Raw genomic sequence first — 26,090 nt, 5'->3', positions numbered from 1 at the left:
GGGGGTGAGAAAGTTGGTACTCAGTGTCACCTCCCTCCAGGCAGCATGAGTGGCAGTCCTGGCAGGTTGGTCGAACACACACCCAGGAGTCTGTTCCTCCAGCCTACAATCTTGTTGAGTAGGACTTAGAGTTCTGCATCACTGAAATTCTGAGTTCTCACCCAGAATGCTGCTCTACTCTTTGGACACAAATGGCATTAAGTGGTCATAATTCTGTCCAAATATAATCAGAATTTTGGCAAGACATGCAGTGAAGTAATTTGAGAAACAAATAAAAGAGGAAAGCACTGTTCCTGTTAGCTGCTAACTGAAAATGAACAGTGTTTTTAAAAGGTTGCACAGAAGTTTCCTGGTGGTTCAGCTGATTACACCTGTTTTACACCAATTCTTGCACCAATGAATCCAGTGTGGTGGGGATGGGGAGCGGGCAAGTTGGAGAACCTCCTCTTAGGACTGCTCCTGGGCCTGGCAAGGTGGCCATAAACAGGTCCAGGCAATGAACGGTTGAGGGGGTCGTTCAGCCAGACTGCCTGCCTCTCTTCCGCGGCTATGTTCGCGCCTGGGTGTCCCTGGAGCTGGAGCACGCAGTGTCCACCTGCATAGAATCATAGAATGGTTACTGCACAGAAGGAGGTCATTCAGCCCGTCGACCCCGTGCCGGCTCTCTGCAAGAGCACTTCAGCTAGTCCCACTCCCCCGCCCTCTCCCCGTAGCTCTGCAATTTTTTTTCCTTCAGGTACTTATCCGACTCCCTTTTGAAAGCCACGATTGAATTTGCCTCCACCATCCTCTCAGGCAGTGCATTCCAAATCCTAACCACTCGCTGAGTAAAAAAGTTTTTTCTCATGTCGCCTTTGGTTCTTGTTCCAATCACCTTAAATCTGTGTCCTCTGGTTCTCGACCCTTCCGCCAATGGGAACCATTTCTCTCTCTACTCTGTCTAGACCCCTCATGATTTTGAACACCTCTATCAAATCTCCTCTCAACCTTCTCTGCTCTAAGGAGAACAACCCCAGCTTCTCCAGTCTATCCACATAACTGAAGTCCCTCATCCCTGGAACCATTCTCATAAATCTTTTATGCACCCTCTCTAAGGCTTTCACATCCTCCTAAAGTGCGGCACCCAGAATTGGACACAATACTCTAGTTGAGGCCGAACCAGTGTTTTATAAAGGTTCATCATAACTTCCTTGCTTTTGTACTCTATGCCTCTATTTATGAAGCCCAGGATCCCATATACTTTTTTAACTGCTTTCTCAACCTGCCTTGCCACCTTCAATGATTTGTGCACATATACCCCCAGGTCTCTCTGTTCATGCACTCCCTTTAGGATTGTACCCTTTAGTTTATATTGCCTCTCCTTGTTATTCCTACCAAAATGTATCACTTTGCACTTTTCTGCGTTAAATTTCATCTGCCACGGGTCCGGCCATTTCACCAGCCTGTCTATGTCTTTTTGAAGTCTACCACTATCCTCCTCACTTGTTCACTATTCTTCCAAGTTTTGTGTCATCTGCAAATTTTTAAATTGTGCCCTGTACACCCACATCCAAGTCATTAATATATATCAAGAAAAGCAGTGGTCCTAGTACCAACCCTGGGGAACACCACTGTATACCTTCCTCCAGTCCGAAAAACAACCGTTCACCACTACTCTCTATTTCCTGTCACTTAGCCAATTTTGTATCCATGTTGCCACTGTCCCTTTTATTCCATGGGCTTCAACTTTGCTGGCAAGCCTATTATGTAGCACTTTATCAAACGCCTTTGGAAGTCCATGTACACCACATCAACCGCATTGCCCTCATCAACCCTCTCTGTTACCTCATCAAAAAACTCGATCAAGTTAGTTAAACACGATTTGCCTTTAACAAATCCATGCTGGCTTTCCTTAATTAATCCACACTTGTCCAAGTGATTATTAATTTGTCCCTGATTATCATTTCTAAAAGCTTCCCCACTACCGAGGTTAAACTGACTGGCTTGTAGTTTTTGGGTTTATCCTTTTTGAACAAGGGTGTGGAGCATTTGCAATTCTCCAGTCCTCTGACACCACTGCTAAGGAGAATTGGAAGATTATGGCCAGTACATCTGCGATTTCCACCCTTAACTTCTCTCAGCATCATAGGATGCATCCCATCCGGTCCTGGTAACTTATTAATTTTAAGTACAGCCAGCCTTTCTAGTACTTCCTCTTTATCAATTTTTATCCCATCCATTATTTCCACTACCTCCTCTTTCGCTATGACTTTGGCAGCATCTTTTTCCTTGGTGAAGACAGATGCAAAGTACTCATTTAGTACCTCAGCTATGCCCTCTGCCTCCGTGCGTAGGTCTCCTTTTGGGTCCCTAATTGGCCCCACCCCCCCTCTTACTACCCGTTTACTATTTATATGCCTATAGAGGACTTCTGGATTCCATTTATGTTAGCTGCCAATCTATTCTCATACTCTCTCTTTGCCCTTCTTATTTTCTTTTTCACTTCCCCTCTGAACTTTCTGTATGCTCGAGGTCTTCCGCGACCAGTGGGCATCGGAATGACTGGAATGCTTCATCACCCCCCAAAATAGAATTTTGATTTAATTTGTTAAGTTTCCTTTCATTTTGGTTTAAGTTACAGTTTTATTGGTACTGCCCCTTTAAGGGGGCATATGCTTCCTTTTTTATTGGCGATGGCAATTGTCATCAATCACTGAAATTAAACAAAAAGAGGTTGCACCAATGAGTATGCAAATGAGCTTGCCCAGGAGCCTTGTGTGTAATTCGCTCTGCTGGTGACCAGCAGGCTCAATAACTATCTTGAAAGGGCAATAGTGCTGCATATCACACCAAGAAAATTGTGGACCATGTAAGTTATAACATGGAAACTGGCCATTCTGCCCACCCAGTTGTGTCAATATTTATTCCCCACATGTGCAAGCTCCAATTATTATTTCTGGTTCTTGAGCTGCATAACAATTTGATAATGCATTACGGGCCAAGCAGTGACTGCTGGTCTCGAAAAGCTTCAAGCGAACTGGTGGACACCGAGATCCCGTTCCAAGCTCCCCCAGTTTGGTACAAGGCCTCAGAAGAGTGGAAAGCAGCCAGAGGTTAGCTCCCCTCCACCACTCCGTTGTTCGTTCTGGACCTATTCCTGGCGGATTCATCACATGGCCACCTGTCTCCAAGCACTCTGCCCAATGAAGTAGCCTTTTATAAACAAAACTGCTCAAAAAAATGAAGAAAACACATAATTTGTTCTGGGATGCTCGTAGCAGTGTCCAAGGATTAATAATTAGAGACTCCAGGAGAATCCTGAAGATTGGTAACCCAACTCCCACCACTCCAATTGATCGTGCATATCACAGCACTCTGGATGGACATATTGTAATTATGGCCACAGAAAAAAACATCACTCTCCCTGTAATTCACCTCTGTGCCTTCTGTTGCCATGGCCCTAAGCTTTGGAATTCCCTCCCTAAACCTCTCCGCCTCTCTTTCCTCCTTTAAGACGCTCCTTAAAGCCTACTTCTTTGACCAAGCTTTTAGTCATCTGCCCTAATTTCTTATGATGTGGCTCGGTGGCAATTTTTTTTTTGTCTTATAATAATCCTGTGAAGAACCTTGGGACGTTTTACTACATTAAAGGCGCTATATAAATACAAGTTGTTGTTAGAACTTGTTGCTTTGGGGAGGAGGGGAGGGGGCAGACAGTGGGACCTGCAACGCCCCAGACCGCGGGACGATAGGCGGGCAGACTATTGATGGGCGTCCAAACTGGCCAATCGGCAGTGGGCAATGCAGCTTGACGTCTGAAGACAGGGCAGACCAATGAGCGCGGAGCGGGGGCGGGCCCGGCCGGCGGAGTTTATTTAAAGGATACAATGTGTCGCGGAAGCCGGCAGGTGGATGGAGCATGTCGCGGAGCCGTGTTGAGTGGGTGCACTAACTTGGGGCTTTTTTTGTTTAAAATACTTATATAAGTGACTTCGTAAGATGAAGTTGGCCACTTGTTTTTTTTTTAGTTAAACACTGAAGGGGTTTCTTTTTCCAGCGCTGGAGGAGAGGATGAAAGTTGTAAGGTGACTGGGATTGCGAGAAGAGAATCTCGCTCGCCCGCTCGGCCCCGGAGGGAGCGGTCGGGGCTGAGACTGAGGAGACTTCACTGATTGCGGGCTTCCTGTCTCTGCCCAGCCCTCGTCACAGCGCCTGTGTGCGCTGCTGATCCTCGTGTCTTTTTTTTCCGGCCGAGATGGCTTTCGCCAATTTCAAGAGGATTTTGAGACTTTCCACTTTTGAAAAGAAGAAATGCAAACAGTACGAGCACGTTCGCAAGGACTGTAACCCCGAGGAGATCTGGCAGCTGGTCGGGGAGCTAGGAGATGGCGCCTTCGGCAAGGTTTATAAGGTGATGTGTTGAAGAGGGAGGTTGTTTTGTTTTCGTTTGTTTTGTTTTAGGTTTGTGTTTTGTTGAATTTCCCAACTTGCCCGCAGTCCCTGCATGTCCAGTGTCGCTGGTGTGAGCTATCTCTTTAATGTTACTTCACGATTTAAACTTTGGTCGACATTCTTGGCGCTCACAGACATGGTTGCAGTCCATCATCTCATTAGTTCCTTAATCTCGTTGTCTTTCTTCCCTTCCTTTCCCCCGTTTTATATGAGGGGGGGGGAGGGGCATGTGAAGGATAGATTAATATTGCGTTTTTATAACTATGTATTGCACGTGTTTATTTTCTGTGCAATTATTAAGTGTTTCTTTTGGAATGAGTGCAGGAGAGTTTAAAGCAGAAGTACACTTTTTTTTATCCTGATCGCTTGTTCAGTGCCCGGCCAGTTTGCTGGCGGAAGAGCACGTTCTGTGTTTGGTAGGCGGCTTTTCATAACGAGAAAAGGGATATTTTTGAAAATGCTTTGCAAAGTCTTGTAACGATGCAGCTCAGTTTTGCTGGTAATTTTGAGGTTGAGAACTTGGAGGACTTCCGGCTGACGCACTTACTGGGTGCAAAAAAGTGGTCAGTGAGTTCTCTCCTGTTGCTGACGGTGAGCTCCTGCCCTGCTGTGTTTTGGGGAAGGCAATCTGGAGAATGCTTGGATGCCTGCACATCTTAGACGGGCTACGTTGTGGAATTTCAAGCGACCTAAATAAGTAAACCTCAGAGTCGACATTAAAGTTAATGAAGGTTCCAGTTTCAGATTTATGCCATCTTTGATGTGGAGCTGGCGGACATGGGCTATACTGCCAGGTTCACATCGTGTTTTGGCCAGACAGAACTGCTTACCAGTAATCTGAGATCCGCTTTTATATTTTTTTTTTGTTCCCGTCCTAAGAGAGTGACCTGATGCCCCTTGCTCTCCTGATTTATATTTCTCCTCCGTTATTGGTCTTCAGAACTGCATAACATCCAAGACCCAATTGTTGAGTTCAGCCACATTGGACCAGCTCTCCGTGTTTACCTTGCACAACAGTAGGTGCCTGATTTCATAGACCTGTAGTTGTGTGGATCTGCAATGTTCTCAATTCCTAGAAGGTCAGATTTATCTACTGGATGGCAGCACGGAGTTCAAGCTCCACTACTGACTTCACATAATTTAGGCTGATCTGTTAGCGCAGTATTGTTCAAGATGCAGTCTTTTTGATGAGATGTTGAAGGTCTGCTTGTTATGGTGATTCAAGTGGCTGTGAAGCATCTCAAAGCACACTTCCTCCTTTAAAGAAACCCACAAACAGATCACTGGTTCTTCACTTGCTTATGTGTAAGTTGGCTACTCAGTTTGAATACAATAAGTGACTGCAGTTCAAAAGTAATTAATTGTGTTTGAAGTGCTTTGGGTCATCCTGAGAACCGCAATCTTTTAATGTAAAATTGCTTCCCCAAGAATTCTCAAGACACCATCTAACATAAAAAAGATTATGAAATTTAGGAAATTTTGTACTGGTTGCAGTTACACAGCAACTGGTCCAAAGATCAAATCTCTCTGCCTGTCGTACTGCTGGTCAGAATTTGATCATGCCGATTTCACTCCTAAGCAGTACTACATTATTTGTGTTGATTGAATGATCCTATGTTGATGGGTGATCCTATGGGCTGGGCAACAGAGTGGTAGGATGTGGTTTTGTATCTCTCTCTTCCCCATATAGTGAATTCATGATCTGTCACGTCATAAGCAGAAGAGCTGAGTTGATGTGAAGCAGAAGGAGGCTGTAACCATTTTGACCATGAAATTATGCCATGTTGATACTAGTGTATGAACATATAATGCATTTTTGCATCCCTTTGCCCACTATTTTTGGAGCTATTTATTTAAAATTAAACCCCTCTGCTAAACTAGTGGAGAGAGGAATTTCAGATAGATTCTGAATGCTTAAATCATGTGTCGGTGGAACAGATCCCTTGACCTATCTGTGGAATGATGTGATTGTATATGTGGATTAGTGGAAAGGAGAAAAATGTCAAATCATTATTTGTAATGTACAACTGTTTCAAGTTTTAGCCTTAATGGAGCATGTGTGGAGGGTTTTTAGTTCAGAGCAAGATGAAGAATTTTGTTGCTGTAACATTCCTTCTGTGCCAACAGCTGATTAAAATTGTGTTGGCTTTAGCATGTGTATTGCTATATGTAATTGAATCTGCAACAAAGGTTTCTTCCACAGTACTTGGGGAAATTTGGTCATCGATTGTAACTAAGAATAAACTTATTCGTAACTGGATAACTCATGGTCATTTGAGAATGGAATGACCATGTGAACTTAAGAGTTACTTAAGTGAACAAAAAGTGTCTTTCTGGATGAACTTGCTAGGTAAGTTTTAACATGCTTTTAACACACCAGATGGTTTGAAATATCTGTTGTGATAGTTGGCATGTTATAAAGTGGCATCCATTATAAAAGATGTAATAGCAGAACACTTGGAAAACAGTGACAGGATCAGACAAAGTCAACATGGATTTACAAAAGGTAAATCATGCTTGACTAATCTACTGGAATTTTTTGAGGATGTAACTGGTAGAATAGATAAGGGAGAACCAGTGGATGTGGTGCATTTGGACTTTCAGAAGGCTTTCGATAAGGTCCCGCATAAGAGATTGGCGTGCAACATTAAAGCACATGGGATTGGGGGTAAGGTACTGACTTGGATAGAGAACTGGTTGGCAGACAGGAAGCAAAGAGTTGGAATAAATGGGTCTTTTTCCGAGTGGCAGGCAGTGACTAGTGTGGTACCACAGGGATCGGTGCTAGGACCCCAGCTATTCACAATATATATTAATGATCTAGACGAGAGAACTAGATGTAATATCTCCAAGTTTGCAGATGACACAAAGCTGGGTGAGCGTGTGTGCTGTGAGGAGGATGCAGAGAAACTCCAGTACGATTTGGACAGGCTGGGTGATTGGGCAGATGCATGGCAGATGCAGTATAATGTGGATAAATGCAAGGTTATCCACTTTGATGGCAAAAACAGGAAGACAGATTATTATCTGAACGGCAATAGATTGGGAAAAGGGGAAGTGCAACGAGACCTGGGTGTCCTTGTGTACCAGTCACTGAAGGTAAGCATGCATGTGCAGCAGGCGGTTAAGAAGGCAAATGGTATGTTGGCCTTCATAGTGAGAGGATTCGAGTACAGGAGCAAGGATGATTTCTGCAGTTGTACAGGGCCTTGGTGAGACCGCACCTTCAGTATTGTGTGCAGTTTTTGTCGCCTTATCTGAGGAAGGCGGGGGCAGGTTGGTAGAGGACTTTTGTCTTACGGATGTTTAGTGTAAGGCCCATGCTCTTGTACGCTTCGGTGAAGGTGTTGACGATGGTTTGGAGTTTGACCTCCGAGTGAGCGCAGACACAAGCATTGTCTGCATAGTGTAATTCGACGACAGAGGATGGAACGACCTTGGGTCTGGACTGGAGGCGACGGAGGTTGAACAGTTTCCTGTTTGTTCTGTAAATTAGCTCCACTCCAGTGGGGAGCTTACTGAGGGTGAGATGGAGCATTGCAGCAAGGAAGATCGAGAAGAGCGTTGGTGCGATGACAGAGCCTTGCTTGACCCCAGTTCGTACGTGAATTGGGTCTGTGGTGGAACCGTTGGTCAGGATCACGGCTTGCATGTCGTCGTCAAGCAGGCGGAGGATAGTGACAAACTTTTGAGTGCAGCCGAATTTGAGGAGGACACTCCATAATCCCTCACGGTTGACAGTGTCGAAGGCCTTTGTGAGATCAAAGAAGGCCATGTACAGTGGTTGGTGCTGTTCCCTGCATTTCTCTTGTAATTGACATGCAGTGAAGATCATGTCAATTGTGCCCGTTAGTGGGTGGAATCCGCATTGCGACTCTGGGAGGAGCTCTTCGGCCACTGGGAGAAGGCGATTGAGGAGGATTCTTGCGATGACTTTCCCTGTGGCAGATAGCAGGGAAACTCCTCTGTAATTACCGCAATCGGACTTGTCACCTTTCTTGAAGATGGTCACAATCACGGTGTCTGAGATTCCCCTGGCATGCTCTCCTCCTTCCAGATAAGAGAAATAAGTTCATGAATTCACGCCAGTAGTGCATCTCCGCCATGCTTTAGTGCCTCGGCAGGGATTCCATCTGCTCCTGAGGCCTTATTGTTCTTCAGTTGTTGGATGGTCTTTTCAACCTCATGCCGGGCTGGGGTTGTGCTGAGATGGTGGCGGGTAGCATGCTGTGGGATGGAGTTGAGGACACTCTTGTCGAAGACAGAGTCGTGGTTAAGGAGATCTTCGAAATGCTCCTTCCAGCGGGCACTGACTGCTTCCCTGTCCTTGATGAGTACCTCTCCGTTCTTGGCCCGCAGTGGGGAAGGTCCTTGGGTGCTTGGGCCGTAGATGGTCTTGACTGCGCTAAAGAATCCATGCACGTCGTGGTTGTCGGCTAGCTGCTGGATCTCCTGCGCTTTCTCCACCCACCATCTGTTCTTTAGGTCGCGAGTTTTTTGTTGGACCTCGGCCTTCAGACTTCTGTAGAGCTGCTTTGTTGCTGTTTCCAGATCAGAAATGCCTTGCGCTTGCGGCTTATTAGCTCCTGGATCTCCTTGTCATTCTCGTTGAACCAGTCTTGGTGTTTCCTGGTCGAGTGACCGAGCGTCTCTTCACAGGTGCTGATTATGGAGGCCTTGAGTGCAGACCAGACGCTGTGGGCACTCTGTGTCGCTGCATCACTGGGAGTCACCAGGTTGTTTGTGAGGCGCAGGCTGAATAGGGCTTTCTTAGCGGGGTCTTTGAGTGCTCCAGCGTTAATTTTCCTGCGGCATTGTTTCTGTTGCCGCTGCTGTTTTGGGGCTACATTGATGGAGGTGACAGAGTGGATTAGGCGGTGGTCTGTCCAGCAGTTATCAGCTCCTGTCATGGCTTACATCTGTAAGACAAAGGTCCTCTACCAACCTTGCACCCCCCCCCCCCCCCCCCCCCGTCCCGATTATCGAAATCCACGACAAGGCCTTGGACAATGTGGACCACTTTCCATACCTCTGGAGCCTACTGTCAACAAGGGCAGACGACGAAGTCCAACACCGCCTTCAGTGTGCCAGTGCAGCCTTCGGTCGCCTGAGGAAGAGAGTGTTTGAAGACCAGGACCTCAAACCCAGCACTAAGCTCATGGTCTACAGGGCAGCAGTGATACCTGCCCTGCTGTATGCCTCAGAGACATGGATGTACAGCAGGCGCCTCAAAGCACTGGAGAGGTACCACCAACGCTGCCTCTGCAAGATCCTGCAAATCCATTGGCAGGATGGGCGCACCAACGTCGGTGTTCTTGCTCAGGCCAACATCCCCAGCATTGAAGCTTTGACCACGCTCAATCAGCTCTGATGGACGGGTCACATTGTCCGCATGCCCGATACGAGACTCCCAAAACAAGCGCTCTACTCGGAGCTCCGGCATGGCAAGAGAGCCCCAGGTGGGCAGAAGAAACACTTCAAGGACACCCTCAAAGCCTCCTTGAAAAAGTGCAACATCCCCACCGACACCTGGGAATCCCTGGCCCAAGAGCGCACAAAGTGGAGGAGAAGCATCCGGGAAGGCGCTGAACACCTCGAGTCTTTTTGCCGGGAGCAAGCGGAAGCCAAGCGCAGGCAGCGCAAGGAGCGCACGTCAACCCAAGTACCCCACCCACCCGCCCCTTCAACCACCGCCTGCCCCACCTATGACAGAGACTGTAGGTCCCGCGTTGGACTCATCAGTCATCTGCAAACTCATTTTTAATGTGGAAGCAAGTCATCCTCTGTTCAGAGGGACTGCCTAAGCTAAGCTATATGAGGAAGGATGTTCTTGCCATGGAGGGAGTGCAGCGAAGATTTACCAGACTGATACCTGGGATGGCAGGAATGACGTATGAAGAGAGATTGTGTCGATTAGGGTTATATTTGCTGGAGTTTAGAAGAATGAGAGGGGATCTCATTGAAACTTATAAAATTCTAACAGGACTAGGCAGACTAGATGCAGGAAGGATGTTCCTGATGGCGGGGGAGTCCAGAACCAGGGGTCACAGTCTAAGGTTAAGGGGTAAGCCATTTAGGACTGAGATTAGGAATTTCTTCACCCAGAGAGCGGTGAACCTGTAGAATTCTCTACCACAGAAGGCAGTTGAGGCCAACTTATTAATATATTCAAGGAGTTAGATATATTTCTTAAGGCTAAAGGGATCAAGGGATATGGGGAGAGCAGGGACAGGGTACTGAATTTCGATGATCAGCCATGATCTCATTAAATGGTGGAACAGGCTCGAGGGGCCAAATGGCGGCCTACTGCTCCTATTTTCTATGTTTCTATGATATTGAAGTGACAGAGCCTAGAACATGCTGTTGAACTGAAGTCTCAATTCAAGTTGAGGTTTTGTTAACCATCACATGTTTATTTTACTGCAACATTTCAGCACTCTAAGCATGGAAATGGCAGTGATTGGGGCCGAGTATACGGGCAACAGATGTTAGCATATTAAAGTTTCAAATAATTAAGCTCAGTATTTGCAGATCATAACTGAAGTCTGAGAGGCTATTTTAATGAGCCTTCCCTGGAGTATATTCCATTAATACTTTGTGCCTAAGATGTTGGCCAATTGTATCCAAGAGTGCTACTAGGATTATTAATGTATTGTCCTTGCTTCAATTGATCACCGTAAAGTTGCTGTCAATTAACTATTCCCACATTTGTTAACATTGAATGCCCAATGAAGTGTGGTCAATTTTTTTTCCTTTCCTTTCTTAAAAGTGTATGATTCTAAGAGTGCCACCAGTCATGTTGGTCCACACCCAAGAGGCCATTTTTCATTTGAATGATGGCAAACTATTTGACTGGGGGGGGGGGCACTGCAAACGTATCCAACTCTTAATCACTTTCTGTTGATGCATGCACTTTCCAGCAGGTAACTGGATGATCAGAAGCAGAAATGCTGATTTATTTTTTATTTTTTATTCCTCTCCCTAGCATAGAGATAGTACAACCAGTTGTGTCTGTGTTGCTTTGCAGAGATCAGTTAACTCGGCACAATGCAGTGTTTGAACTTATGACCGAACTGGTCTATATGGGTTAGGACAGCATGTGGTGCATTTATCCACTAAGTTGTAGATGGAGTCCTAGGAAGGAGAGAATAAATCTCATAGTTTTATTCTTTTAGATTCGGAGTTGAAACGGGGTTGAAGTTACCGAGGCGTCTTGGTAGACTTGACGCTAAACATGCCCCAAAAAAATGCAGAGCAGCAATCCGCGAAGCTAATTGCACTTTGAACGTCATTGCCATAACAGTGGAATACAAGTTAAAGGAGTTAATAATTAAACTTTAGTAGTCTGGTCAGACCGCGCCTTAAATAGTGCATCCAATTCTGGTTGCTAAGAAACGAGACATACCAGTGCTGAAGGCGGTACAGAGAAGAGCCACAAGGTTAATCTTCAGTGTCAGGGTTTGATCTGTGAGGAAAGACTGGATTTTTTTATTCCCCTCCCTAGCATGGAGATAGCACAACCAATTGTGTCTGTGTTGCTTGAGCTCAAGACTGGACTTGAGCTTTTCAGTTTGGAAAAGAGGCAACTGAAAGGTGATCTTATAGAAGTATAGGATTGTTATGGGTATAGAAAAAGTTATCCCAGAATATCACTTTAAATTAAACTGAGGATAGAACTAGGGGACGTAGGTTCAAACTAGTCAAAGGTAGTTTTAGGACTGATATCAGGAAATTCTTCTTCAAAGTGCGGCATAAATTCGAGATGGGGTAATGGAAGCAAAAAAACACTGGAATCATTTAAGAAACAATGAGATGCTACAATGGAAGGACGTTAGAATTCCGATGGACGAATTAAGACAGGCTGAATGGCCTTCCTCATCTGTAATTATCTGGAGATCTTGAGAGCTTGTTAAAACACCCCTACCCCACCAAAATAATGCATTATAATATATTGTGCAGCAATAAATGCAATTACCCCAGCAACCAATATGCCACTTTGCAGCTGAGAATGCAGTGCAGGTTATTACCAGCTGTTCTATGAGCTTAAGTTGACTGAAGTTCCCACTGCAGTGACACAGTATTTTTCCCCGTTTAAAGTTTGTGTTGATTTTTTTTTTAAATATCGTAACACTCACCCAAAATACTCTTAGTAAGATGACAGTTGGAGTATTGTGTGCCGTTTTGGATAAGCACTATAGAAAGCAAGTTGATGCAGTAGAGGGTACACTGCAGATTGGCTTAAGATGCTGCAATACAAATATGAAGAAAGACTTGGAAAATTGGGGTTTTTGTTAGAGAGGAGACTAAAGGTGATTTGATAGTGTTTAAAATCATGAAGTGATGGGACAGAATAGATAGGAACATACTGTTTCCAGTGATTGAATGGTCTACAATAAGGAGACATGGACATAAGATTGAATATAAAAGATTTAGGACAGACTGGGGGATTTGTTTTTACACAAAGTTATGAAGCTGTGGAATTAAATACTGGAGTTAGCGATAAAGCAGAGACCATGTCAACATTTAGGAATAGGTTAGATAGGGGGTTGAAGGAATAAAGTACATTGCATTGCATGTCTACAGTGTCTCAAGGCCTGTTCCTTGATTGAGTACCAGTGTTGCTGTTGAGTTGGACGTACAGCAAATGTTTCACTTTGTTTTTGTGAGTTCAACAGTAACAGAATACCTATGAATGAGACAAGTTGGTCGCCCATTAAGTGAGACAGATTGCAAAGGCAGTTCAGTTGTATTTGGCTGAGTTTAGTATAAAACTAGACTTCCAGTTTGAATAGTTAGAAGACTATTGTCTATCACATTCCTTCATCCTGTCGACCTCTGACCTATTTCTTCTGCATCACTTGCAATGCTGATTGAAAATTCAGATTTGAAACTGAATTGCAGTATATGCACCCCATACTGAATTGAAACCATGATAACTTAAATTGATGCAACAGTGACTCTCTGTGGGTTTAATATATAATTTAATATTTATTACACCATCTTGTTTAGCAAGATGTTGACAGTGTAATGTGTACAGCTTAATTCTCATGCTGGCTGTAAATGTAAGTACCGAAGGATTTAAAAATTCTTTTTCCCTTTTCTTCAACCTGACAGCTGCTATTGAGTGTGCATGTCAAGAAACCATTCTTTTTGCAATGCAAGTTGTTTTGTGTGGCGGGTGAGTATTGGATGTGCCTCTGCATCACAGATTACCCATTCACAATTATTCCCCTGTTTGCATCTGTAATAAGAAAGATTGTGGGTTTAAAACACAGTATTTAAACTGACGATCACGTTTATCAAATTGAATACCAATGTAATTGCTTCCTGCCAGTGCCTTAAGTGAAACAAATACTACCTGAACAGTTGCCATTTAAATCGGAGTAATGATAAACACACTTAGTGTAAGGAGTTTCTGTAAGGCAGTACAGAACGCAGAATAATTCTGATCCAAATACAGCACTGTGCACATCACTCATGCTTTTGAATTAACTGTAGGTCAGTGCAAGAAGACTAACCTCTCCAATCCCTGTTAATTAGTAGCTATAACTGATAATTGGAAGCACTTTCAAGTTTAAAGTCTTTAAAGACATTGTGCTTCAGTTTAACATTTCAAACTAATTTAAAGCACATTTATTGGTCTCCTACCGCAAGTGTCCAGCTGCATTGAAATCAACTGCACAATCCATATTAAATAAGACATTCATGGCTCTTCTCGTAGTTAGGCTGGTGAGTAACTGAGCTATACAAACTGGGTAGGTCCTGGGCTTGATTCTTTGCACAGTTAACTGATTGGCCACTGCAGCCCGGGGGGTGGGGAATGGAGTCACTCAGGATTTAGACATGGATTAGTGTGCAAGGAACCCTGTTGGAAGCACCTAAGTACTTCCTATATGGAGTAGTAGCTTGCTGATGCTCACTGTGCGGGTTCAACACTTTTTATATACGTGATGTGGTGGTCCTCCAGTAGCTTGCTTAATTGGCCAGGTATCGGCTCAGGTATCGGACTTTCCTGGTCTCGTGCCATTTTTCTTCCCTGAGAGGAGCTGCTCCGAAATCTTTCCTTGACCGATTATAAATTGAGCTGCAGGTTTTGGAAATATTACAAAGACACTGGACTTGAATGGAAATTAAAGCAACTAAGGTAACTGGCCTAAAATAAAAATGATAGTTGATTGGCATGGTTGTGCACACTAGTCAAGTTCTCTATACACTTGCACGGTGAGTGGGCATCCTGTGCTTAAGCTTGACAAGTGGCTTTCATAATCATGCAATTATCTGAAGTAAACATATCGAGGCTTTAAAGTGACAGTTTATTTTTTCTACTTCTAAAAGTTTCAGTGGGAAAGAACATGTCTTTCTCATCTTATTTATCATTGAGAACCCCAACCTGTTTGATTTGGCGGGGGGGGGGGCGGGGATTGTCAGGGAAATAGCCTTAGGAGCTGAGGCAAGACCGAGACCTATCAAACATCTGAAATACAGTGAAGACAGGGTCTTGATTGGGAGCTCAGTTACCTTGTTCCGCTTGTAAGGTTGTATTTTTTGCACATTTCACATTATGCTGGACTATTCTAAGTTTCAAGTAGTTTTGGATCCTAACGCCTGTAATGGATGTTTAATGCTAATTATCAGGACTACATTTGTACAGTTTTATTGCTGCAATACCCCTCCATTTTGAACATAATACACTTGCCCTGGTTATCTTATCCCAACTGGTTTTAGCATTGCTAGAGTCCAAAACATTTCGGCCTGTGAACTGCTGGTTGTTCCCTCATGGGATAGCACCTGACTTCTTTTCCCCTTTTCTCCCAATGGTATGATTGTATGGGGAAAATTGTATGTGCAGCCAGGATTGCATCCTCATTCTATACTGTTTATCCCTTTTTCATCTTGTGGTTCCTCCTGGGCCCAAGCACCTCATAATATTGGCTCAGGGTCAATGATTGGGTAGCCCGGTCCCACTCCACTGTTGATGTTTCTCTTGCTCACCAATGAGACGGTGAGACCAGTTCAGTCTAATTATTCTGAAGCCTCAAATTGTATAATTTGCTGCAAATCATCTCAAATTACATTGGTTTTATCTGAACGTGAAAAGTCTCAGTTCTGTTTGTACAATTGGTGATCAAAGCTACTCCAAGCTGTTTTAAGATGCTGTCGTTCTATATATTTTGGTTATGGACTCATAAAACCAGTCAAGTTCTCATGCTATGAGTCATTAATTGATGGAGTTCCTTGGCTTATAAGGTAATTTGAACAGTTTTTAAACAGTCCAGCTTGCCTTGCGGAATGTAGTATTTGTATTATGCTCTGAGACGTTCTTAAGAGAGCACTTTCTCAATTAGCATAGTGTTGATCAGCTGTTGTGCATTTTAGAGTTTTCTTAACAGTGAATTCCTTTGTACAAAGGGGAATTTTGAATTTATACCCCCAAGTTCATGTCCACAAGACTCATATCCTGCTCCTTTGACCCCCATATCACTAAAGTGCTGGCCACCCAACCTTCCTTCCTGGCCCCCATGCCAGCTCATATTGTAAATGGCTCCCTCTCCTTAAATACTAGCCCTTGCCATTTCAAAATAGCAGTCATCACTCTTTTTTAAAAACACTATCGACCCCTTTGTCCTTGCGAACTACAGCCCCAACTCCAACCTCCCTTTCCTCTCAAGTCCTTGAACGTGTTGTCGCGTCTCAAATCTTTTTTGATCTTTCCCGCAACTCCATGTTTGAATATCTCCAATCAGGGTTTCACACTGAAAGCCACAAATTACATCGTCTGTGGCAGTGAAGCATTTTCCCCCCTCCTCCTCCTTGATCTTGCTGCAGCCTTTGACATTGTTGACGATACTATCCTCCTCCAATGCTCCTACTCCATTGTCCAGCTAAGTGGGATTGACCTCGCTCAGTTCCACTCTTGCCTGTCAAATCATAGCTAGACCATCTCCAGGAATGGCCTCTCTTCCTGCCGTTGTCTCTGGCATTCCCCAAGGATCTATCCTTGGCCCCCTCCTCTTCCTCATCTATATGCCGTCCCTTGGTGGCATCATCTGCAGACATTGGATCAACTTCCATGTGTATGCTGACGACACTCAGCTTTACCTCTCTCGACCCTTCCACTGCCTCTGTTGTCAAACTGCTTGTCCAACATGCAGTCTTGGATGAGCTGCCATTTCCTCTGGTTAAACATTGGAAAGAACAAAACCATCATCTTTGGCCCCTGGCACAAACTCCATACTCTTGCCTCTGATTCCATCCCCCTCATGGTCACTGTGGAACCTGAAGTTTGCAACCTCTGTGTCCTATTTAACCCCATATCTTCACCATCACAAAGACAGCCTACTTCCACCTCTGTAGCACCACCTGGTTCTGTCCATGCCTTGCCTCCACTGCTGCTGAAGCTGTCATCTATGTCTTTGTGATCTCTAGACTCGACTATTCCAAAGCTCTCCTGGCTGGTCTCTTATCCTCCAACCTCCATAAACTTCAGTTCATCCAACACTCTGCTGCCCATAACCTGCACCAAGTCCTGCTCGCCCATCACTCCTGTCCTTGCTGACCTCCTAGTCCTCCAACACCTTCAATTGAAAATTCTCATTCTTGTATTTTGATCCCTTCGTGGGCTCACCCCTCCCTCCTCCAGCCCTACAACTCTTTCTCTTTTTCCCCCCCCCCCCCCCCCCCCCCAACAGTTGCCTGTTCCTCTGACTCTGTCCTCTTGTGCATCCCTCACTCCCTTCGCCCCACCATTGGTAGTCCTATACCTTCAGCACCTGGGTCGCATGCTTTGGAATTCCCTCCCTAAAACTCTTAGCCTTTTCACCTCACTTTCCACCTTTAAGACGCTCCTTTAAAACCCAGCTCTTGGACCAAGCTTTCGGTCAGCCCCCTAATATCTCCTCCTTTGGCTCGACGTCTACTTTTTGTCTGATTCCACCTCTGTGAAACGATAGATTGAAGGTACTCTATATTGTTGTACAGGGGTGTATATACATTACTCTATATTGTTGTATATACATTATTGTTATTATGTAACCTATCTATATTAGGCATCCTATATTGCTTTGTTAGTTCATTTGAATATTTGTTTTACAAGATTGTTTTGCCTCTTAATTGAAAAATGTTCTATTTAAGAAATCTGATGGAGTTTTGAATATTCTGCCAATCTGTGAAACTTGGAGACAAATTTAGATCCCTGCCTTTGCTAGCATTCAGTGTCGGTTTTTAAAGTAGCTCTGATTATTGAGAGGTCAAAGTATGTATGGCATGGACTGTTAGGGAGCAATATTTGTATAAATTCTACAGGAATTCTTCTGCCAAACAGATGCTTCATTATTAAAAATGAAGCTATTTCTAAATTTAGCTGATCTGCTGTGAAGCTCTGACTGACAAATCAGTGATTTTACTACATGGAGAACTCTTGATGAGGAAGTTAAAAGTTTAGAATTTCTGTGTTAGAGAACAGTCGTGGCCAATTTTCTAAACCACCTTGAACTTCAGTAACTGCCGGTACTAAGCGTTTTTCCCAAGTGTGTGAGATCTATTGCACTACACTAATATAAAAATTGTCCCAACAATTCTCTCATATCTTCTAATTTGAATTTCTGTTCGATCTTCCTTGGCTCTCTTCTATGTGTTCCCTCATTTAATTGGCTTTTGATTATTATGTTTTATTTTGTGTCAAAATGGTGATTCAATATGACCCTCATTTAATGTTTCAAAACCTGGTTTTCTATAACTGGTGAGAAAGAAGGCAGACTGGAGGAAGAATGCACAAGACAAAAAAAAGTAACAAACTGGTGAAGCTGTTTACATGCTGAGTTCAGTCACACAAATAATATGTAGCAGTTTAATATTTTAAACTGCTAAAGTGCAGTTTAATACATGTTTGGCTGAAATGTTAATGCAGCATGCACATTGGATGTTATAAAGCCAAATTAATCCAATTTAACACCTTGAAACGTTAAAAGGTTGGATCTCGCCATGAAGATCATTACATCTGTGTGTGCGTTTAAAATATTAGCATTGTGCTTGTGCACAACTGCCTGGAATAAATTAGCAGTCAGCCAACAGTGAGACTGGCTGCACTGCAATACAGGTAAATGAGAGAGAGTGGCATAATTAGGCATTCCAGGATAAAAGAAGGTTTTAAATTTCTGTGTCTTGCAGTGCCATTTAGTCTCCAGTTAAACTAAAAGCGCAGTGAGAATAGGTTCCCTTCCTCTTGGCCATGGGCACTGCAGGTATTCGTCTTGATTTGAAATGGCAGCAGTGTTGTGTCTGTGTATAATAAGACACAGACTGCAGGAGAACGGTACAACAGGTGTTTACTCAACGTGGCTCACACTGGAACTGATCTGTACAGATTACTACTCAGGGCTATATACAGGTGTGGTCACTGCCGGTACTGCAGTATACATGAGCTGTAAAAGATAGTTCCCCCCTTAAAGGTATATACATTACAATTCCTCCCCTTTTAGATTAACAGTACCATAACACTCATTTAACAATTAAATATCAAACTAATTACAATTAACACTTTTAACATGCAACATTAGCTGAAAATAGTCTATTTATATATTCAGTCTTTGGGGAGGCTTCCTGATCCTTTCTGGATAGCGCCTTTCCCGAGTGTCTCGCTCTTGGTGCGGAGGCGATTCTGGCCCCCTGTCGTCGGTTGGTTCATCAGCTTCCGATGCTACTGTTTCTGGGGTAGATGCGACCTGTACGTCGGGTTCATCACCAGGTACGTATGGGCGAGGCATGGGGTTGACTTGTTCCTGTGACTCTAGGATCTGGTCAGCATGGCGTCTCACAATGCTCTCCCCAACGTCCACTGTGTACATTAGTGGGCCCTGCCGTGTGCATATTGTTCCTGGCTGCCATTTTTCTGTTCGGTAGTCGCGGGCCAAGACTGGTTGCCCTACATTGAAGCTCCTTGTTGGCTTCTCATGGATGTGCTGGAATTTCTTGCTCTCAACATCTCTTCGTACGTTTGGTCTGAGCAAATCCAGGCAAGATCTTAACCTTCGGTTAAAGAACATCATGGCTGGGGCCTGGTTGGTGACTGCATGTGTCGCATTCCGGTAGGCGAACAGGAAATTGTCCACCTTGTGCTGCAGCGGAATGTTGTCATTGTACATAGCCTTTATTGCCTTCTTAAAGGTTTGTACGAACCTCTCAGCCAATCCATTTGTGGCTGGATGATACGGGGCGGATGTGTAATGCCTTACCCCATTCTTTTTCAAGAACCTCCGGAACTCTTCGGACACAAACTGTGGTCTGTTGTCGGAGCAGATCTGTTCTGGCAAGCCATTCCTGGCAAAAATGGTCCGTAGGACTGCAATAGTTTTCTCCGTGGTGGTGGAGGACATTTTGATGACCTCAGGCCATTTCGAGTGCGCATCCATGGCTATTAAAAACATCGAGTCCATGAATGGACCAGCAAAATCAATATGCACCCATTGCCATGGAGATGAGGGCCACTCCCATGGGTGTAGAGGGGCCTGTGGTGGTGCATTTTGGACTTTCTGGCATCCTGAGCAGCTCTTGGTCAGGTCCTCGATTTGTTTATCGATTCCCGGCCACCACACATAAGCCCTGGCTAGGCTTTTCATTTTTACCCCTCCCAGATGACCCTCATGAAGCTCATTGAGCACTCTATCCCTTAACTTGGGTGGAATTACCACTCGGGGTCCACACATCAAGGTCCCCCGGCACACTGACAGCTGTTCTCTCCTTGTCGAGAATGCTGGCAACAGTGAGTCGCCATGTGCTGGCCATCCCTTCACCGTCAAATCATACACCCGAGACCGTGTCGGGTCATTTCGGGTTTCCTTTTCGATACAAGCGTTAGTATTCAACTATAGTCGAATGGAATATTTCGACAGGATCCACTGCTGGTGCTTCCTCTGCAGTAGGCAGTGGCAGGCATGATAGCCCATCAGCATTTCCATGCTGTTTCGTGCCCTTATATTCAATCTCATAGTGGTGCACCCCTAGAAAAAGTGACCATCTTTGTAGTCGTTGCGCAGTCATCACCGGAACGCCCTTCTTCGGATTAAAAATGGAGACAAGAGGCTGGTGATCAGTCAGCAAGGTGAATTTCTGCCCGTGCAGATAGTGATTCAACTTTTTCACTCCCCACACTAAGCTGAGGGCCTCCCTGTCAATCTGGGCGTAGTTACGCTCGGCTGAGGTTAGTGATCGTGACGCAAAGGCTATTGGCCTCTCTGAGCTGTCCGAGAATTTGTGCGACAGCACCGCTCCAATGCCGTAGGGTGACGCATCACATGCCAACCGAATTGGTAATGCCGGGTTGCAATGGGCCAATACCTCTTTCGATGTGATTAGTGTTTTGCCCTTCTGGAAAGCTCGTCTACATTCGTCACTCCACTTCCATGGCACCCCAGTTTGCAGTAGGGTGTTCAGTGGGTGTAGTATTGTAGACAAATTTGGCAAGAACTTATGGTAGTAGTTTACCAGCCCGAGGAACGACCTAAGTTGTGACACATTTTCCGGTGTTGGAGCCATGACTACTGCCTCAATCTTCTCTGGGGACTTATGTAACCCCTCTATCGATAGCGTGGCCACAATACGAGATCTGTTTTCTAAAAAACTCGCATTTGGGGCGGTTAGCTCGGAGCCCATATTCCTGCAATCTAGTGAGCACCTGCTCCAGGTTGGCAAGGTGATCATTTTCGCCCGTGACCAGGATGTCGTCCAAATAACACTGGGTCCCTGGGATCCCTTGCAGGACTTGTTCCATTGCCCTCTGCCAAATAGCCGGAGCTGATGCTACCCCGAATACCAGCCGGTTGTATTGGTAGAGACCTTTATGGGTGTTGATTGTGAGGTATTTTTTTGATGTTTCTTCTACCTCCATTTACAGATACGCCTGGGCCAGATCAATCTTAGTGAAGCGTTTCCCTCCAGATAGCGCGGCGAAAATATCTTCAATCTGCGGAAGTGGATATTGTACGGTGTGAAGGACCGGGTTCACTGTTACCTTAAAGTCCCCACAGATGCGAGCCTTCCTTGGTTCCCCAGGCGTGCTGCTCAATGACTTTTTCATCACAGGGACGATGGGTGTAGCCCACTCACTCCAGTCTACCTTGTACAGTACTCCTGAACGTTCCAGACTCTCCAGCTCTGCTTCGATGGCTGGGCGGATCGCATAAGGTACCGGTCTGGCCTTAAACATTTTTGGGCTTGCGTTTTCTTCAATTTTAATCGTCGCTGTCATGCCTTTTAGTGTTCCGAGTCCTTGCTGGAACACTTCTTTCGCGTCAGTTAGGATCTTTGACAGTCGCCCAGGTGTGACGTCGTCATCCTTTTTGTCAGCCACAGTCAGTGCCTATATGGAATGCCAATCCAGTTGTATTTTCCGGATCCATTCACGTCCCAGTAATGGTGGTCCTCCATCTTGCAATACATACAGGTCTAGTTTTAGTGTTTCCTTACCGTTATATATAACGGTCACCCTTATTTTTCCTTTGGGGTAGACTTTTTGCCCCGTGTACGTCTTCAAAATAATTTTTGTGTCTCTCAAGGGTATGTGTGAGAATAGCCGCTCATAGTCCCATCGGTTTATGACTGTTAGGGCTGATCCTGTGTCCAATTCCATCTTTACCTGGACTCCTGCTATCTTGCGAGTGACCCAAATGGTTCGGTGATCCTCCGTTGTGATCATATGTAGTTTCAGACAACTCGGTTCCCTGCTTTCGGAGTCGTTATCACTCTTTTGTTCGTCTGAACTGTTCTCCGTCATCTTATCTACCTTCTTCTACTTTTCTTTGGTAGGTTTCTTATTGCTGGTTTTCTTTCCCGACCTGCAGACTCGTGCTATGTGTCCTACTTTTCCACACTGTCTGCACACTTTGTCTTTGAACCAGCAATCATTCTGGTTGTGTGTTCTGCCTCAGCGATAGCACTTCTCTGTTCTATATGACATTTCGTTTGTGCCATATTCTTGTGGTCTCTGTTGTATCTCTGCAGCGCCCCGTGCTGCTGCTTCATATGATACCGCAATGCTGAAAGCCTTTTCCAGCATAAGGTCCTTTTCAGATAAAAGCCGTTTCTGGGTTCCTTCACTTTGAAGCCCACACACAAACTTGTCCCTTAAGGTATCTGCCAGTCCCGCTCCAAACTGGCAGTGTTTCGATAGTTTGCGTAGTTCTGTTAAATAATCAGCATTTCTTTCATCCTTATGCTGGTTCCGTTTGTGAAACTTGAATCTTTCTGCTATCAGCAGCGGTGTGGGGTTTAAATGTTCCTGTAGTATCGTTACTATGTCTTCAAAACTCTTTTCCATTGGCTTCGTTGGGGTTACTAGATTTCGTAATAAACCATACGTCTGTGCACCCATTAAATTTAACAATACTGACGCTTACTTGTCATCTGACACCTCATTTGCCTTGCAGTATACCTCTATTCGTTCGACATATGTAGTCCAATCTTCGACTTCATTGTCAAATGCGGTGATACTGCCACTCTTCGGCATTTTGGGTGTGGTTTAAAATGGCGTCTCCCGTGCTTTCCTTCCTCCCCCGCTGCTGCTAACGCCGCTCCCGGTGGTTCTCGTGGCAATGGCGGCGCCCTGTAGGTTTCACGCGCTTCTCCTGCGCTGCTGCCAACGCCGCTCTTGGCGGTCCTCGTGGCAATGGCGGCGCCTCGCGGGTTTCTGCTCGGCCCCTGAACACTGGCTGCACCCTGTGCGCTCTGCCCCCTCTCCCCCGTCGACGCTGCTCGGCCCTTTGCTGTGCCGCTCGGTCGGGCTCTAGCCCGCCGCTGTCCGGGAAGGGTCTGCACAGTACCTGTTGCCAGCCCGTTTCGCAGGACCACCTCGACTGGAAAGCCAAGCCTGGCTCTCGACAGCCTCCCCCGCAATTCTCGAGTCTCTGCTGGATGACTGGGCGGTTGCCAGTTGTCGACGCCCGAGTCTCTGGCCTTGACCTCCAATCCACTGATCTCCAGGAACGAATCCCCGGGAGGTGATGCAGAGTTGCAGGTAGGTTTGAACTTGCCTTGTCGCCAATGTTGTGTCTGTGTATAATAAGACACAGACTGCAGGAGAACGGTACAACAGGTGTTTACGCAACGTGGCTCACACGGGAACTGATCTGTACAGATTACTACTCCGTACTATATACAGGTGTGGTCACTGCCGGTACTGCAGTATACATGAGCTGTAAAAGATAGTTCCCCCCCCTTAAAGGTATATACATTACAAGCAGGAAGAAAAGCAAATGGAGAAGGGCACATGGCAGTAGTGGATCTCCGTTTGAGCACCAATTCCTGGGAGCCAGTTCTATTTTGTAAAAACTCATAACCAGAAATGACCTAGCTTTAGATCCTTGTGGCCTGCATAATGTCTGTCTGTCTCTCTGTCTGGGTTTTTTTTCTTTTTCTCTCTCTCTCTCCTCCTCCCCCCCCCCCCCCCCCCCCAACCTCTCTTGCCTAATTTAGAGGTGCTCACCAGAATTGCGAAGTCCACACTGTTTTCCCAGCTATAGCCTGTTAACTCCGCACAGGTCAGAGGTGCCACCTGGGCCCTTCCAGTTATGCGTCACTATGCTACATTTATCCACTGATTTATCAGTGTAGTCCAAATAGCCTGTTCAACTTTATCCATCGAGACAACAATATGTGGGTTTGGTTGGGCACGCAGTGTATAATAATCTTCCTGTACAAACAGGAAACCTGAGGCCATTATGCTATTAAATATTTATTGTTGAGCTCAGAAAATACTTAACATGCTAACCGATTACATGCAGCAACTTGTTTTTGGAGGGTGAGGGGCAATTTGGGAGTATGACCGGTCCAATGGACGTGCAAATATGTTCACACTTTGTTGTGGGGCTTTGTTTTGATACTTGAGATTGCTTTTACAGTTTTTGTTTAAATAAGTGGAATCCAGTAGTCAATATGTAAATAAGGCAGCAGCTTCCATCCACTGGAGTTTTAATTTTGAGCATTGAATTCTTTTTGTGGGAAGGTGGTTACAGCACAATTATAACCAAGCGCTGTGCTCAGCCCCTCAAGCGTTTGGTATTAAACAAATGTGCAGCAATTAAGAGCGGGGAAGGAAATTCCTGTTTTGTAATGTGCGTATTGCGAGAGACATTTAACTTGCAGTTGATTCTTTCTCACGTTTACCTTGCAGCATTGTTTGGACCTTGTGTCATAATGTTAATATGAGGAAAATTTACTCAATGTTTTGGATGCAGCCTGCACACCTTCAATAAACAATACAGACAAGTCTTTTAATTAGCTGCATCAGTGAATCATGAGAGTTTAAGTCAGTTCCTTATATCTGGTATGGCGTGTGGAGCAGTTTTGATATCTCAAAATAAGAAAAGTGTTGGAAAAATCACTGGGTCACTTCTCTTTTAAGATGCTCTGAAACAATGTGTCTTCCCCCCCCCCCCCCCCCCCCCCCTCTGCTGTATGCTCCAAAATCAGGGTATTTCACACCATTTTTACAATATCTTATTGCCATGTGGCAAATAGTCCAGACATTAAGGCTACGGTTTTATACAAGTTTACATATTTGTTTGTAGGTTTAACATGTCTGCAAATATTTCCAGTGAAGCACCTCCGATGTTAAAGGTGCTATATAAATGCAAATTGTTTATGCTGCTGGACTAAAATTTACACCAAGTTATTGGGATTAATGTAATTTCTTGTGTTTCTGACCAGGCTTGAACAATAGAAATGTGTGTGCACATGTTGGACACCAAGTATGATGGTTGCATCACTAGTTGCAATAATAATTCTGTTGGTGAAAGAGTGGAGAGAATGGAAGGTGAAGACAAACAAGGCATGTTATGAGGAGAAAGTCTTGCCCAATTGGAGAGTCTGTATGGGTCTTGTATTTTAGTTTAGGATTATCAGAGGAAGAGTATATATGGAGTGCACATTTTTCAGGAAGATGTTGTCCCAAGTATGTGTAATGCTGGAAATAGATATACCTATTAGTGATTGCAGCTGCTCTATAGTTGTGAGTGACAGCAGCCATTAGTATTCTGCCCAGTGGGTCATTCCTGGCATCAATTTTAAAACATTGTGTTATTGTTATGTGGCAACTAGACCAGATGTTGGGGCTACTTAGGTGGCAGAATGTTGGGTGAGATTGACTGCATGCACAGGGGAATGGGGTTATGGATGTTGGCAGCCAATCCAATAGTATTAATCTGTCATAAAGGCTTTCATTCCATCAGTTCGTTGCAGTGCCCAGAAAATGATCCTTGTGGTAACTGTACAATATCAACAAGTTACCCTTTCATTCAAAGTCTGCTTTGTGTGAATGAGATAACTGACTATAAGCCTATCTTTGTGCGGATTGTGGGTAGAGTCGGAAATCCGCCGGATGTGTTCAGTACCTCCATATGGTGGGGCAATCCCGGAGGACCAGAGAGTCCATGTTGGAAATGCAGATACAAACCTGTGTCTTGACGTTCCCTGGCACAGCAAGATGGAAATCCAGTACGCTGTGCAATTCTGACACCCCGAGTTCATGTGATTTATAGTTTTCCCCAAGATTCTTGTTTCTCTAAAACTTGCATGATTAGAATTTCCATAACTGGCAACACGTGAATATTTTTGATTTTTTTTTTTACAAATCTGTCTTGAAATTATTCAGTTGTTGCAGATATTTAGTT

At 44.7% G+C, this 26,090-nt stretch overlaps 1 protein-coding gene across 1 annotated transcript in view; it reads left to right on the top strand.

Moving 5' to 3' along the window:
* The first annotated feature begins 3,865 nt into the window (after window positions 1–3,865).
* Window positions 3,866–26,090, top strand: part of stk10 (serine/threonine kinase 10) — a 114,119-nt gene continuing 91,894 nt past the window's right edge. Inside the window, exon 1 of the mRNA XM_085995334.1 lies at window positions 3,866–4,390. Coding sequence (XP_085851460.1) covers window positions 4,235–4,390 — 156 coding nt within the window. The 5' untranslated portion in view covers window positions 3,866–4,234. The remainder of the gene's footprint in view (window positions 4,391–26,090) is intronic.

This window comes from Somniosus microcephalus, chromosome 8 (assembly GCF_052327205.1).
Source record: "Somniosus microcephalus isolate GS21.2 chromosome 8, FLI_Smic_1.0, whole genome shotgun sequence".
Lineage (NCBI taxonomy): Eukaryota > Metazoa > Chordata > Chondrichthyes > Squaliformes > Somniosidae > Somniosus > Somniosus microcephalus.
Note: the sequence above shows the minus strand (reverse complement) of the source record. Positions and strands in the feature narration are given on the sequence as shown.